Source organism: Balaenoptera ricei, chromosome 20 (genome assembly GCF_028023285.1).
Source record: "Balaenoptera ricei isolate mBalRic1 chromosome 20, mBalRic1.hap2, whole genome shotgun sequence".
NCBI lineage: Eukaryota > Metazoa > Chordata > Mammalia > Artiodactyla > Balaenopteridae > Balaenoptera > Balaenoptera ricei.
In genome coordinates this window covers 62810771-62825020 of record NC_082658.1, presented here as the reverse complement: position 1 = coordinate 62825020, position 14250 = coordinate 62810771, and the positions used below count along the sequence as shown (strand labels likewise).

The following is a 14250-nucleotide window of genomic DNA, read 5'->3' as shown; positions in this document are numbered from 1 at the left end:
AGATAGGCTGATTTCCCTGTCTTTCAGAAGAGGAGCCAGTAAGGAGGGCTTGGAGTTGATAAATCAAGATTTGAAGTGTTTTTCTTTTTGTTTTTTTAATTAAAAGTAGTTAAATGAAACGTCCAGAATAGGCCTCTATAAAGTCAATAGATTGGTGGTTGCCAGGGTTTGAGGAAGGGTGAAATGAGGAGTGGCCGAAGGGGGTACAGTATTTCTTTTGGGGGAGATACTAATCACGACTCTGAGTATCCTGAAAGTCATTGAATTGTATGCTTTAAATGGGCAAATTGTATAGTATGTGAATTATATCACCATAAAGCTGTTATTTTTAAAAGTGGTTAGAATACATTTGGAAAATTCATTCCCAACTGAGGGTGGCTATCTAGTGAGAAAACTGACCCTCCAAGGTGACCAGGTGGTTCACTTCCTCCTGGGGGCACTGTCCCCAAGCCATTGGGCTCAGAGCAGGTGCAGCCCTGCCTGGGATCACCCTTCACGCTGATGCCGTGTGGATGGGGCAGAAAATTCTGTTGTTTGATACCAGTGGGTAGGTGTTTTTCCTGTGGGAACTGTTCTTTTACAGGTCATGAGACTTACATGACCCTTCATGTTCCCATTTTTGCCTTAGTTACCAGGAAGATCAAACAGAAAAGGAGTCACACAGTAATTACGATGGGCTAGGTTTTCATGGCCCTGCTGCTGGTTCTCAATGATTCCTGATCGTCTGTTTCAACAATCTCATGGTGTATGTACGTTTTTTATTATAAGCTGTCTTGAGGCTTATTTTGGAAGTAGGGAGTATGTATTATAAACAATAACTTTAAAAATATTCCCATCTATTTTTTTAAGAAGGCTGAGTATTTTTTTTTCCATTTGTAGCTGTTGAAAAATGCTTGTTTCTCCCTTTTTGATTTTCATCAAATCTTTTAAAAATAACAGCTTTATTGACATATACAGTAGTCCCCCCTTATCCACAGGGGAGACCTTCCAAGACCCCCCAGTGGATGCCTGAAACCATGCACGGATAGTACTAAACCCTATGTATAGTCTGTTTTTTCTTGTACATACATACCTACAATAAAGTTTAACTTATTAATTAAGCGCAGTAAGAAATTGGCAGTAATAACTAATAATAAAATAGAACAATTATGGCAATATACCTTATTGTGCAAATTTAATGCCTTTTTCATCTTAACTAAGCACTTTCACACACTGTGTCCACAACTTTTGCAATTTGATATGTGACAGCAAAACTAGCGTGAATTTCTGTTTCCTTCTTCACAAGTTTACGGATGGACGATTCATTCTTACCATAGATCTTAGCAATCTCAGCACCCAGTTTTCTTTCCTTGCAATCTCAGCACCCAGTTTTCTTTCCTTAAGTCGAGAACTTTTGCCTTTTCGCTTAAAGGAAGCACTTCACAGCTTCTCTTTAGTATATCTGAATTGCCAGCCTCACTACTTTTGTAAAATTAAGTAAAATAAGGATCACTTGGACACAAGCACTGTGGTCTGATACCCGAGATGGCTGCTGAGTGACTAACGGGCGGGATCTGCTGGACAAAGGGACGATTCACATCCCGGACGGAGTGAGACGGCCCAAGAGTTCGTCACACTACTCAGAACAGCGCACAATTTTAAACGTATAAATTATTTATTTCTGCAATTTTCCATTTAGTATTTTCAGAGTGAGGTTGACCGTGGGTAACTGAAACTGTGGAAAGTGAAACCTCGGATGGGGGCTGTGCGGGATGTCTGTAATTCACATGCCATATGATTCACCCATTTAAAGTGTATATACTTCAGTAGTTTTTAGTATATTCACAGAATTGTGCAACCATTACCACAGTCACCTTTAGAACATTTTCATCCCCCCACCAAGAAACTCCATACCCATTATCAGTCACTCCCCATTTCTTCTCAATCCACTCAGCTTTAGGCAACCAGTAATCTGCTTTCTATCTCTGCAATAGGTTTATCTAATCTGGCCATGTTATATAAATGGAATCATATAATATGTGGCCTTTTATCTCTGGCTTCTTTCACTTAGCATAATGTTTTTTGCAAGTTCATCCATGTTGTAGCAGGTGTCAGTACTTCATTCCTTTTTATTGCCATGTAGTATTTCACTGTATGCGTGTAATTTTTTTGCTTTCTGTTCATAATTTGGGTTGTTTCCACTCCGACTGTTGTGAATAATGCTGTCATGAGCACTCATGTACACGTTTGCAAATGGAGATGTTTTCGTTTCTCTTGGGTGTCTACCTAGGAGGAGAATTGCTGGGTCACACGGTAACTCTATGTTTAACCTTTTGAGGAACCTCCAGACTGTTTTCCAACGCAGCCGAACCAGTTTGCATTCCCACCAGCAGTGAATGAGGGTTCCAGTTTCTCCATGTCCTTGCCAGCACTTGCTGTTATCTGTCTTTTTGCCTGTAGCTGTCATAGTGGGTGTAAGGTTTTCAAACCTTAACCTAAGATACAGGTAGCATTCACACTGACTGAAAACATTGCTGAAGGCACAGTAGACCCACAGTCCTCCTGTAAATAGGACTTCAGAGATGTGAGAATATATCAGATTTTCAGGTCAAGCCAGGAAGCTACTTGGTTTTATGATCTCTTGTTTTTCTCTTGATTTGCAGGTGGTGGTTACCAATACAATTCCACATGAAATCCAGAAGCTCCAGTGCCCCAAAATTAAAACTGTGGATATAAGCATGATCCTTTCAGAAGCCATCCGTCGGATTCACAATGGGGAGTCCATGTCCTACCTTTTCAGAAACATAGGTTTAGATGACTGAGCAGCTTTCCTTTCTTAAAACTCTCGAGGGCCAAACTGGAATAGTAAGAATAGGCACCGTGAGGCGCATGCCTGGCTGGTGTGTTTCACAGGGACCGTCTGTGTCTTGTTCCTTCCTTTTGTTAATTCCTGTGAAGATAGACCAACTTCTTAAGTCCATTTGGGTGTTTGTGAGTTTATGGGGGCAGTTTTTATAAAAGAAAAACTATATTCTCCTCTCAAATAAAGTAAGTTAAGACCTGGTTGTGTTCAGTTTACCTGTTGAAAAAATAGCTTGGAAAAAAAATTTTAAGCTCACAAACAACCTTTTCCCAAAGTTGCTGGAGCCCAGGTGCTTTAAAAAGTTAATAAAGTAAAATGATATACTGTATGATACTGCAGGTGAAAAGCCAAAAAGATTATGCTGTGAAGTCCAGTAAATTACATTTTTAGAAATGCTTTTATAGACACGCATATGGAATATGTGACCGTTATTTATTTTCTGCAACAAAAGAAGGAATAAAAACTGTATTTGTGTGTGTGTTTTTTTTTTTAACTTTGTGTTTTGGCAATTGTTTTATAACTAAAATAAAATGAGAGCTGAATGTACATGCTGTGGATGTTGAAATGTTCACCAGCTTGTTGAGATTTCCGCAGCTTTGGGGTGATGCAGTCATCTCTTCGGGATGTAATCTTCCCTGTTCTGTTTGTCCAGGACCCTGCACGTTCTCGACGCGTAGTCACTTGACTGCAGCAGGAGAGGAATTGGAACACCAGCTGTGAGCCACTGGGGCAGGTCAGGAGTTGGCGTGAGCTGCCATCTGCATCTTGGCGTGGCTCCTTGGCGTGGCATCTTTGTTCTGCTCCTTGTTTAAACAAAATGCAGCACTGCATGCTCTGGAGAATGAGATGCTGGCGGGGAGGGGGTTACAGAGGGCAAGCGATGTGACCCTTGTCAGTGTCAAGCATCTAATATTGTCTGTCAGAGTTCAGAACTCAAAACTCTACCTTAGAGTTTATCAGGCTGGGAGACACTGGGGTCCCATGAGTTATGCCACTAAGGTCATGTAATGGCAGTCCCCTCCAATTCATGCAAGAAAGAATTAAGACTTTCTTATAAAGAAAAAGATTACTTTTTCTTCCAAAAAACCTTACACCTTTGCTTTCTGAGTGCATGCTCAGAAAAGACCTGAGAAAGCCTTTAAGCTCGCACCTCTGGCTGCCCTTGAGGTTCTGTGTAAGCAAGAAGTGAGGGCCAAGGCCAGGTTGTAAATTTTCTGGCAAAGTGTTGAAGGCATGCCCCAGGACACACAGCCCATCTACAGACTGGGAGAGTTGTTCTCTCTCTCTCTTTTTTTTTTTTTTTTTTTTTTTGGTTTCAGGGTTTTACGGAAGTGTGTGGTGACTCACTAGCTGACTGTCCAGAGATTTCAGTTGCCACAGACAACAAAGAATACAGACTTTACAAAATCAGTTGAGAAAAGCCACTATGCAAACAAACCCTGTGGAGGGAGGAGAATCTGATTTCCAGACTTTCACATTATAATATTTAAAATACCAGTTTTCAACAACAACAAAAAATTCCGAGGCATATAAAGAAACAAGAAGGTTGGGCCCATACACAGGGTCTTCCTTGAGGAAGCTCAGACTTTAGACCTACTAGACAAAGACTTGAAGTCATCTGTTTTAAACATGCTCAAGAGCTAAAGGAAATCATGGGAATTATGTCTCACCAAATGGAGAATATCAATAAGGAGAGAGAAATAATAAAAATGAACCAGACAGAGAGGATTTGAGGAAGATGGAGTAGGAAGCACCAGGAATCTGTCTCTCCACCTGGACAGTTGCAATGGCAAATAACATCTGATGATTTTGGAATTCTGGAGTCTGTTGAAGGTTTGCAATTTCCAGGGGAAGTGTTGGACAGTAGATTATAGCTAATTTTGGTCAAAACCAGCACTTAGTACAGTTGGAGATACCCGGCCCCCACTCCCAGCCCTGTGGCAGGCAGCTCTGCACACATTCCTGGAGCAGTCTGTACCAGCTTGTGGGAACCAGGATAGGCAAAAAGGCCCCCTCCTCCAGATAGCAGGGATCTGTGCTCTGATAGCTGATACCGGCTTCTGATCAAAGAAGTGCAAAGAGGCTGGTAGCCATTGTTACTTCACCTCCCCCATTGTTGCAAGCTCCTCCTCCTCCAGCTGAAGAAGGAATAGTGCCTAACTCATGCTATGAGGCCAGCATTACCCTACTACAAAAAACAAAGACATTACAAGAAAAATAAAGCAAAGTCCAATATCTCAAGAACATAGGTGCAAAGATCCTCAACAAAATATTAGCAGAACAATTCCAGCAATGTATAAAAAGAATTATGCATGACCAAGTGGGTTTATCCCAGATATGCAAGGCTGTCTCAACATTTGAAAATCAACTTGTGTAATCCATCACAAAAACAGACTACAAAAAGAAAAATTACATGATTATATCAATTGATGCAGAAAAATCATCTGACAAAATCCAACATCCATTCATGATAAAAACTGAGTGACATAGGAGTAGAGAGGGAATTTCCTCATCTTGTTAAAGAATATCTTCAAACAACCTACAGTGAACATCATACTTAATGGTGAGAAACGAGAAGCTTTCCCACTAAGATCAGAAATAAGGCAAGGATGTCTCCTCTCATCACTCTTTTTCAACATTGTACTGGAAAGCCAAGTTAATGCAATATGACAAGGATTTAAAAGGTACACAAATTGGGAAGGAAGAAATAAAACTGCTTTGTTCTCAGATAATATCATCAATGTAGAAAATCTGAAAGAGTAACAATGCCTCCACCCCAACTCGGAACTAATAAGTGATTATAGTTAGATTGCAGGATACAAAGTCAATTGGTTTTCTATATACCAGCAATGAACAAGTGGAATTTGAAAATAAAAATACAATACCATTTACATTAGCACCACAAATATGACATACTTAGGTATAAATCTAACAAAACATGTATAAGATCTATATAAGGAAAACTGCAAAACTCTGATGAAAAATCAAAGAACTAAATAAATGGAGAGATAGTCCATATTCATGGAGAGGAAGACTAATTGTCAAGATGTCAGTTCTTTCAAACTTGATCTAAAGATTCAGTGCAATCCCAGGGACTTCCCTGGTGGTGCAGTTGTTAAGAATCCAACTACCAGTACAGGGGACACAGGTTCGAGCCCTGGTCTAGGAAGATCCCACATGCCACAGAGCAACTAAGCCCATGCGCCACACTTACTGAGCCTGTGCTCTAGAGCCACGAGCTACAACTACTGAAGCCCGCACACCTAGAGCCCATGCTCTGCAACAGAGAGAAGCCACCACAATGAGAAGCCCATGCACCGCAACGAAGAGTAGCCCCTGCTCGCCACAACTAGAGAAAGCCCGTACGCAGCAACAAAGACCCAGTGCAGCCAAAAGTAAATAAATAAATAAAAAGATTCAATGCAATCCCAATCAAAATCCCACCAAGTTATTATGTGGATTTTGACAAACTGATCCTAAAGTTTACATGGAGAGATAAAAGACTCAGGATCACCAATACAATATTGAAGGAGAAGAGCAAGGTTGGAGTATTCACACTACCCCACTTCAAGACAACTCTAAAACTACCATAATCACAAGTGTGGTATTGTTGAAAGAAAAGACACATAGACCAATTGAACAGAATAGAGAGCACCCAGAAATAGACCCACATATATATAGTCAACCAGTCTTTGACAAAGGAGCAAAGGCAACATAGTGGACCAAAAATAATTTTTTCAACAAGTAGTACTTGAATAGCTAGATATTCACATGGGAAAAAAAATGAATGTAGACTTAAGTGTAAAAGTCAAAAACATAAAACTCCTAGAAGAAAACCTAGATGACCTTGGTATGGCAGTGACTTTTTAGATATGACACCAAAGGGATGGTCCATGATAGAAATAATTGGTAAACTGGAATTAACTAAAATTAAAAACTTTTGCTCTGTGAAATGCACTGTTAAGAGAGTGAAAGACAAGCCACAGACTGGGAGAAAAATCTTTGGAAAACACTTATCTGATAAAGGACTGGTAAAAACAGTTAAATCTCAATAATAAGAAAACAATAACCCGATTAAAAATTGGGCTGAAGACCTTACAGACACCACCAAAGAAAATACACAGATGGCAAATAAGCATATGAAAAGATGCTCTCTATTGCATGTCTTCAAGGAACTAAAAATTAAAACAACGAGATACACTACACACTTATTAGAATGACCAAAATCTGGGACACTGACAACACCAAATGCTGACAAGGATGTGGAGCAACAGGAACTCCGTCATTGCTAGTGGGAATGCAAAATAATCACTTTGGCAGAAAACTAAACACACTTTTACCATGTGATCCAGCAATCATGCTCCTTGGTACTTACCCAAAGGAGTCAAAAACTTACGTCCACATAAAAACCTGCACATGGAATTTTATAGCAGTTTTATTCATAATTGCCAAAACTTGGAAGCAATCAAAATGTCCTTCAGTAAGTGAGTGGATAAATAAACTGTGGTACTTCCAGACAGTGGAATATTATTCAAGCAGCAAAAAGGAATGAGTTATCCATGAAATGATGTGGAGGAAACTAAAATGAATCTTATTAGACAATCTGAAAAAGCTATATACTATATGACTCCAACTATATGACAGTCTTTATGGAGACTAAAAAGATCAGGGGTTGGTGTGGGGATGGAGGGAGGACTAGATAGAGCACAGAAGATTTTTGTGGCAGTGAAAAATACTCCGTGTGATACTATAATGATGGATATGTGTCATTATACATATGTCTAAACCCATAGAATGTACAACACCAAGAGTAAACCCTAATGTAAACTGTGGACTTCGGGTGGTGATGTGTCCATGTATGTTCACCAGTTGTGACAAATGTACCGCTCTGGTGGGGTTGCTGATAATGGAGAGACTGTGCGTGTTGGGGGCTGGGGCCATGTGGGAAATCTCTGTACATACCGCTCAATATTGCTGTGAACTTAAAACTGCTCTAAAAAAAATAAAGTCTTTAAAAAAAAACAAAAACAAAAAACCTAGACTGGTTTGTCAAAAAACTGCGTACCAAAGCCTAGCCAAGCTGACTAGTAAAATTCACCGTTGTATTAGGATATTGATTGTAATCCCCAGGGCAACCACTAAGAAAATAAGTAAAAAATACATAGGAAAAGAAAGGAGAAGGGGACCAAAATGGTAGACTAGAAAATATCTATGCAACACCAAAAAAGGAGTAGTGGAGGAATTGAGGACTAAAAAAGATATGACATATAGAAAACAAATAGCAAACTGGCAGAAGTGTTTCCTTATCAGTAATTATATTAATGTCAATGAATAGAACTTTCCAATCAAAAGGCAGACATTGGCAGGATGGATTTTAAAAAAATGATCCAACTAGGAGTTCTCTGGGGATCCAGTGGTTAGGACTCGGTGCTTTCACTGCTAGGGCCCAGGTTCAATCCCTGGTCGGGGGACTAAGATCCCACAAACCATGCAGTGTGGCCAAACAAACAAAACTTACACAATGTTAAAAGAAATTAAAAATTATTTTTAAAAAGTGATCCAACTATATGCTGTGTGCAAAAGAATTGTCTCCAGAGACACAAATAAGGTTGAAAGTGAAAAGATGGAAAGATATTTGATACAAAGAGCAACCAAAAGAGGGACTTCCCTGGTGGTCCAGTGGTAAAGAATCCACCTTCCAATGCAGGGGATTCGGGTTTTTTTTTTTTTTTTTTTTTTTTTTTTTCAGTGCCTAAATCTTTATTTTTCATAACCTACATTTTTTCAAATTAGACAGTTTTACACTGAATGACACAAAGGAAACTTAAATTACCAATAGTTTACACATAAGCTTGATTCCAGTCTTAATGAAAAGAAATAGAACAGAAACAGAAGCCCTGGCGAGGCGTCCGCGTCACTGCCCTCCTGTGAGCTGGTGCCGTGGCCGCTCCTTCAGGCCGATTGTCTGCCGCTCCCCGCGGTCAGGGAACTAAGATCCCGCATGCCACAGGGCAACTAAGTACGTGTGCCACAACTACTGAGCCTGTGCGCCTCAACTAGAGAAACTGCGTGCTCTGGAGCCCATGTGCCACAACTAGAGAGAAGCCCACACACTGCAAAGAAGAGCCCACGCGCCATAATGAAAGATCCCATGTGCCGCAACTAGGACCCAATGCAGCCAAAACAATAAGGAAAAATAAATATTTTTAAAAAAGAGTAACCAAAAGAATAGGGGTGGCTATACAAATATCAGAAAAAGTAGACTTTAACACAGAAATTCCTGCAAGAGACAGAGAAGGACATTATATGATTATAAAAGGGTCAGTTCATTAAGACGATATAAAAATTATAAATATATATGCACCTAACGACAGAGCCCCCAATAAATGTGAAGGAAAAACTGACAGAATTGAAGGGACAGTAGGCAATTCAATAATAATAGTTGGAGACTTAAGCACCCTCTGAAGATAATAGATAGAACTAGATAAATGATCAATAGGGAAACAGAGGATTTGAACAACAGTATAAACCAATTCGACTTAATGGACATGTACAGAACAAAAGCAAAATACACCCAACAAGAGCAAAATACACATTCTTCTCAAGTGCACATAGAACATTCTCCAGGATAGACCACGTGATAAACCACAAAATAAGTCTCAATAAAATGATTGAAATCATACAAAGTGTCTTCTCTGACCACAGTGTAATGAAATAGAAATCAGTAACAGAAGGAAATCAGGAAAATTCACAAATGCATGGAAATTAGAAAACATTTTTTAAAAACCAGTGGGATAAAAGAAGAAACCAGAAGGTGAATTAGAAAATACTTTGAGGGACTTCCCTGGTGGTCCAGTGATTAAGACTCCGTGCTCCCAATGCAGGGGGCCCGAGTTCCATCCCTGGTCAGGGGACTAGATCCTGCATGCCACAACTAAGAGCCCACATGCTGCAACTAAGACCCGGTGCAGCCAAATAAATAAATATTTTTTAAAAAGAAAATGTATGTTTTTTTCCATTCCATTGGATTCACCTTGGTTTGTAGCATGTAACATAACCAGTATGTTATATATATGTGTATACTAATTGAAATTTTTAACAGATTTTTACTTTTTTAAAAATAAATTTATTTATATTTTCTTTTTTGGCTGCGTTGGGTCTTTGTTGCTGCACACAGGCTTTTCTCCAGTTGCGGTGAGCAAGAGCTACTCTTCGTCGTGGTGCGCACTTCTCATTGCAGTGGCTTCTCTTGTTATGGAGCACAGGGTCTAGGCGCGCGGGCTTCAGTAGTTGTGGCTCACGGGCTGTAGAGCGCAGGCTCAGTAGTTGTGGTGCACGGGCTTAGTTGCTCCGTGGCCTGTGGGATCTTCCCGGACCAGGGAATGAACCTGTGTCCCCTGCATTGGCAGGCAGATTCTTAACCACTGCTGCCAGGGAAGTCCTGTACTTTTTTTTAATGAAAGTTCCTGGTTCTGCTTGACCAAATAGTGCAATCATTATTTTTTTTAATATTGTAGCTGATTTCAGAGGGATATTCACTAATAAATGTATGATGTATATCAAGTAATTGCCCCCCCCAAAATATATAACATCCAAAAGAATGAAATACTTGGAGTATTGCAATTTTAACAATATTAAGTCTTCCAATCCATGAACACGGGGTGTGTTTCCATTTTATTTAGGTCTTCAATTTCTTTCAGCAATGTTTTGAAATTTTCATTTTGTGATATCTCATTGTTGTTTTGATTTGCATTTCCCTAACAACTAGTGATGTTGAGCATCTTTTCATGTACCTGTTGGCCATTCATATATCTTTTTTTGAAAAATGTCTATGTAGGCCTTTTGCCCATTTTTAAATCAGATTTTTAAATTTTATTTATTTATTTATTTACTTATTTATTTTGCTATTGAGTTGTATGAATTCTTTTTTTTTTTGCATATTAACTCCTTATCAGATACAGGTTTGCAAATATTTTCTCCCATTCTGTAGGTTGTCTTTTCAGTTTGTTGATTTTTTCCTTTGATATGCAGAAATCTTTTAGTCTGATATAGTTCCACTTGTTTTTTTATTTTATTGCTTGTGCTTTAGGTGTCATATCCAAAAAATCATTGCCAAGACCCATGTCAAGGAGCTTTTTTTTACTATATTTACTTCTAGGAGTTTTTCATAGTTTCAGGTCTTACATTTAAGTCTTTAATTCATTTCAAGTTAAGTTTTGTAAGTGGTTTAAGATAGGGGTCTAGTTTCATTCTTTTACATGTGAATTTCCAATTTTCCCAGCACCATTTATTAAAGAGACTGTCTTTTCTCATTGAGTATTCTCGGATCCCTTGTCAAATATTAGTTGACTGTACATGCTTGGGTTTGTTTCTGGGCTCTCAGTTCTGTTCCATGGGTCTATTTGTCTGTTTTTATGCCAGAACCAGACTGTTTTGATTACTACAGTTTTATAATATAGCTTAAAATCAGGAAGTGTGATGCCTCCGGCTTTGTTCTTCTTTCTCAGGATTTGGCTATTTGGGGTCTTTTGTGTTTCCATATAAGTTTTAGGATTGTTTTTTTCTACTTCTCTAAAAAACGCCATTGGAATCTTGATAGGAATTGCATTGACTCTGTAGATGGCTTTTGGCAGTATTGACATTTTAACAATATTAATTCTTCCAATCTGTGAACACAAGATACCTTTCCATTTATTTGCATCTTCTTCAATTTCATCAATGTCTTATTGTTTTCAGAGTAGCGATCTTTCATCTTCTTGGTTAAGTTTATTCCCAAGTATTTTATTGGTTTTGATGCTATTGTAAATGGGATCATTTTCTTTATTTCCTTTTCAGGTAATTTGTTGTTAGTGTATAGTAATGCTACTGACTTTTGTATGTTAATTTTGTATTCTGCAACTTTACTGAATTTGTTGACTAGATTTAACAGGGTTTTTTTGTTTGTTTTTGTTTTGTTTTGGTGGAGTCTTTAGGATTTTTTATACATACAATATCATGTCATCTTCAGATAGAGACAGTTTTACTTCTTCCTTTCCAGTTCTGAGGCCTGTTGTTTCTGTTTCTTGTCTGACTGCCCTGGCAAAGACTTCCAGTGCTGTGTTGGATAGCAGTGGGGAGAGGGAACACTCTTGTCTTATTCCTGATCTTGGAGGAAAAGTTTTCAGCCTTTCACCACTGAGTATGATGTTAGCTGTGGGCTTTTCATACATGGCCTTTATTATGTTGAGGAACTTCCTTCTGTACCTAATTTGTTAAGAGTTTTTATCATGAATGGATGTTGAATTTTGTCAAATGCTTATTCTGCCTCTATTGAGGGATCATATGATTTTTATTCTTTCTTTCTATTAATGTGATTTATCACATTGATTTCCATATGTTGAACTATCCTTGCATCCCAGGTATAAATCTCACTTAATCATGGTGAATGATCCTTTTAATGTGCTGCTGAGTTTGGTTTGCTAGTATTTTATTGAGAATTTTTGCACCTAAATTCATCAGGGATATTGGTTCTTTACTTGTAGCGTCCTTCTCTGGCTTTGGCATCAGGGTAATGCTAGCCTTGTCATGTGACCTTGAGAGTGTTCAAGCTCCTCTTTGATGTTCTTGGGAAGATTTTGAGAAGGATTGGCATTAATTCTCCAATGTTTGGCAGAATTCACCAGTGAAGCCATCTGGTCCTGGGCTTTTCTTCATTTGGAAATTTATGATTACTGACTCAATCTCATTACCAGGAATTGGTCTGTTCAGACGTTCTATCTCTTCCTGATTCAGTCTTGGTAGTTCGTATGTTTCTAAGAATTTTTCCGTTTATTGTAGGTTGTTCAGTTGGTTGGCATATAGTTGTTCATAGTAGCCTCTTGTCATCCTTTGTATTCCTGTTGTATCAGTTGTAATGTCTCCTTTTTCATTTAAAATTTCGTTGATATGTGTCCTCTCTCTTTTTTCCTCTGTTAGTCTAGCTAAAGGTTTGTCAATTTTTTTATCTTTTTAAAGAACCAGCTCTTAGTTTGGTTAATCTTTGTTATTGCTTTCCTGTTCTCTATTTCATTTATTTCTACTCTAGTCTTTGTTACTCCCTTCCTTCTGCTAACTTTGGGCTCCATTTGTTTTTTTCCTAGTTCCTTGAGTCATAGTGTTAGGTTATTTTGGGGGGATCTTTCTTGCTTCTTAATTGAGGCATTTATTGCTATATAATTCCCTCTTGGAACTGCTTTTGCTGCAACCTATAAGTTTTGGTATGTTGTGTTTCCATTTTTATCCGTCTGAAGGAACTTTTTTATTTCCCCTATAATTTCTTCTTTGATCCATTGGTTTTTCAGGAGAGTGTTGCTTAATTTCCATGCATTTGTGAATTTTCCAGTTTTCTTCTTGTTATTGGTTTCTAGTTTCATACCTCTGTGGTCAGAGAAGATACTTGGTATGATTTCAGTCTTCTTGAATTTGCTATGACCTCTTTTGTGGCCCAACATATAGTCTATTCTAGAAAATGTTCCATATGCACTTGAGAATATGTATTCTGCTGTCATTAGATAGAATGTTCTGCATATGTCTGTTAGGTCTATTGGTTTGTAGTGTTGTTCAAATCCACTGTATCCTTATGCTTCTCTGTCTGGATGATCTATCCATTGTTAGAGTGAGGCATTTAAGTCCCCTACTAGTATTGTATTGCTGTTTATTTGAAGAAAATCTTAATAGGTGCTGGGTTCTACCTTGGTTCAGTACATCTCTGCAGGAGGCCAAGACCTCTAACGCCTTTTAAATTCCAGAAGCCTATGTTTTTTATTCTCAAGGTAAAATGCACATAACATAAAATTCACCACTTAAACTATTTTAAAGTATACAATCCAGTGGCCCCTAGAGAGCTTCAGGATGGGGGCTGGACACCAGAAAGACCACGGCATGATTAGAGGATTGGAAGTTTCAATCTTGAGCTAATTATTAGTGCCAGTGATTTAATCCATCATGCCTAGGTGACAACACCTCCATAAAAGCCCCACACGATGAAGGGAACACACTGTCCCAGGCTGGTGAACACACTGCTGCTAGGACTCTTCTGGACTTCACTCAATGGACCTCTTCATCGGAATCCTTTGTAAATATCCTTTATAACAATCATAAGTAATCGAGTGTTTCCCTGAGTTCTGTGAGCCATCCTAGCAAATTATCAAACCTGAAGAAGGGGTATGGGAGCTCCCAATTTACAGACGGTCAGCAGAAGTACGGGAGGCCCAGGACTTGCACCTGGCATGTGAAGTGGGAGCAGTTTTGCCGGACTGAGCCCTTAGCCTGTGGGGTCTGCGCTAACTCGCAGATAATGTCAGAATTGAGTTGAGTCACAGGACACCCAGTTGGTGTTCAGAGGGATGGAGAATTGGCCGGAGTGGAGAAAACCCACACCCATTTGGTGT

General features: G+C 38.9%; 2 protein-coding genes across 4 annotated transcripts in view; both read left to right on the top strand.

Annotated features, from left to right (window-relative positions):
- Positions 1 to 3335, top strand: part of PRPSAP2 (phosphoribosyl pyrophosphate synthetase associated protein 2) — a 34071-nt gene extending 30736 nt beyond the window's left edge. For all 3 annotated transcript variants that reach the window (XM_059906912.1, XM_059906910.1, XM_059906911.1), the window contains one exon: positions 2643 to 3335. In XM_059906912.1, the coding sequence (XP_059762895.1) occupies positions 2643 to 2801 (159 nt within the window). In that variant the 3' untranslated portion in view covers positions 2802 to 3335. The remainder of the gene's footprint in view (positions 1 to 2642) is intronic.
- Positions 3336 to 3417: 82 nt separating this feature from the next.
- SLC5A10 (solute carrier family 5 member 10) overlaps positions 3418 to 14250 on the top strand; it is a 66004-nt gene continuing 55171 nt past the window's right edge. Inside the window, exon 1 of the mRNA XM_059906909.1 lies at positions 3418 to 3575. The gene's annotated coding sequence lies outside the window, so the exon portion shown is untranslated. The remainder of the gene's footprint in view (positions 3576 to 14250) is intronic.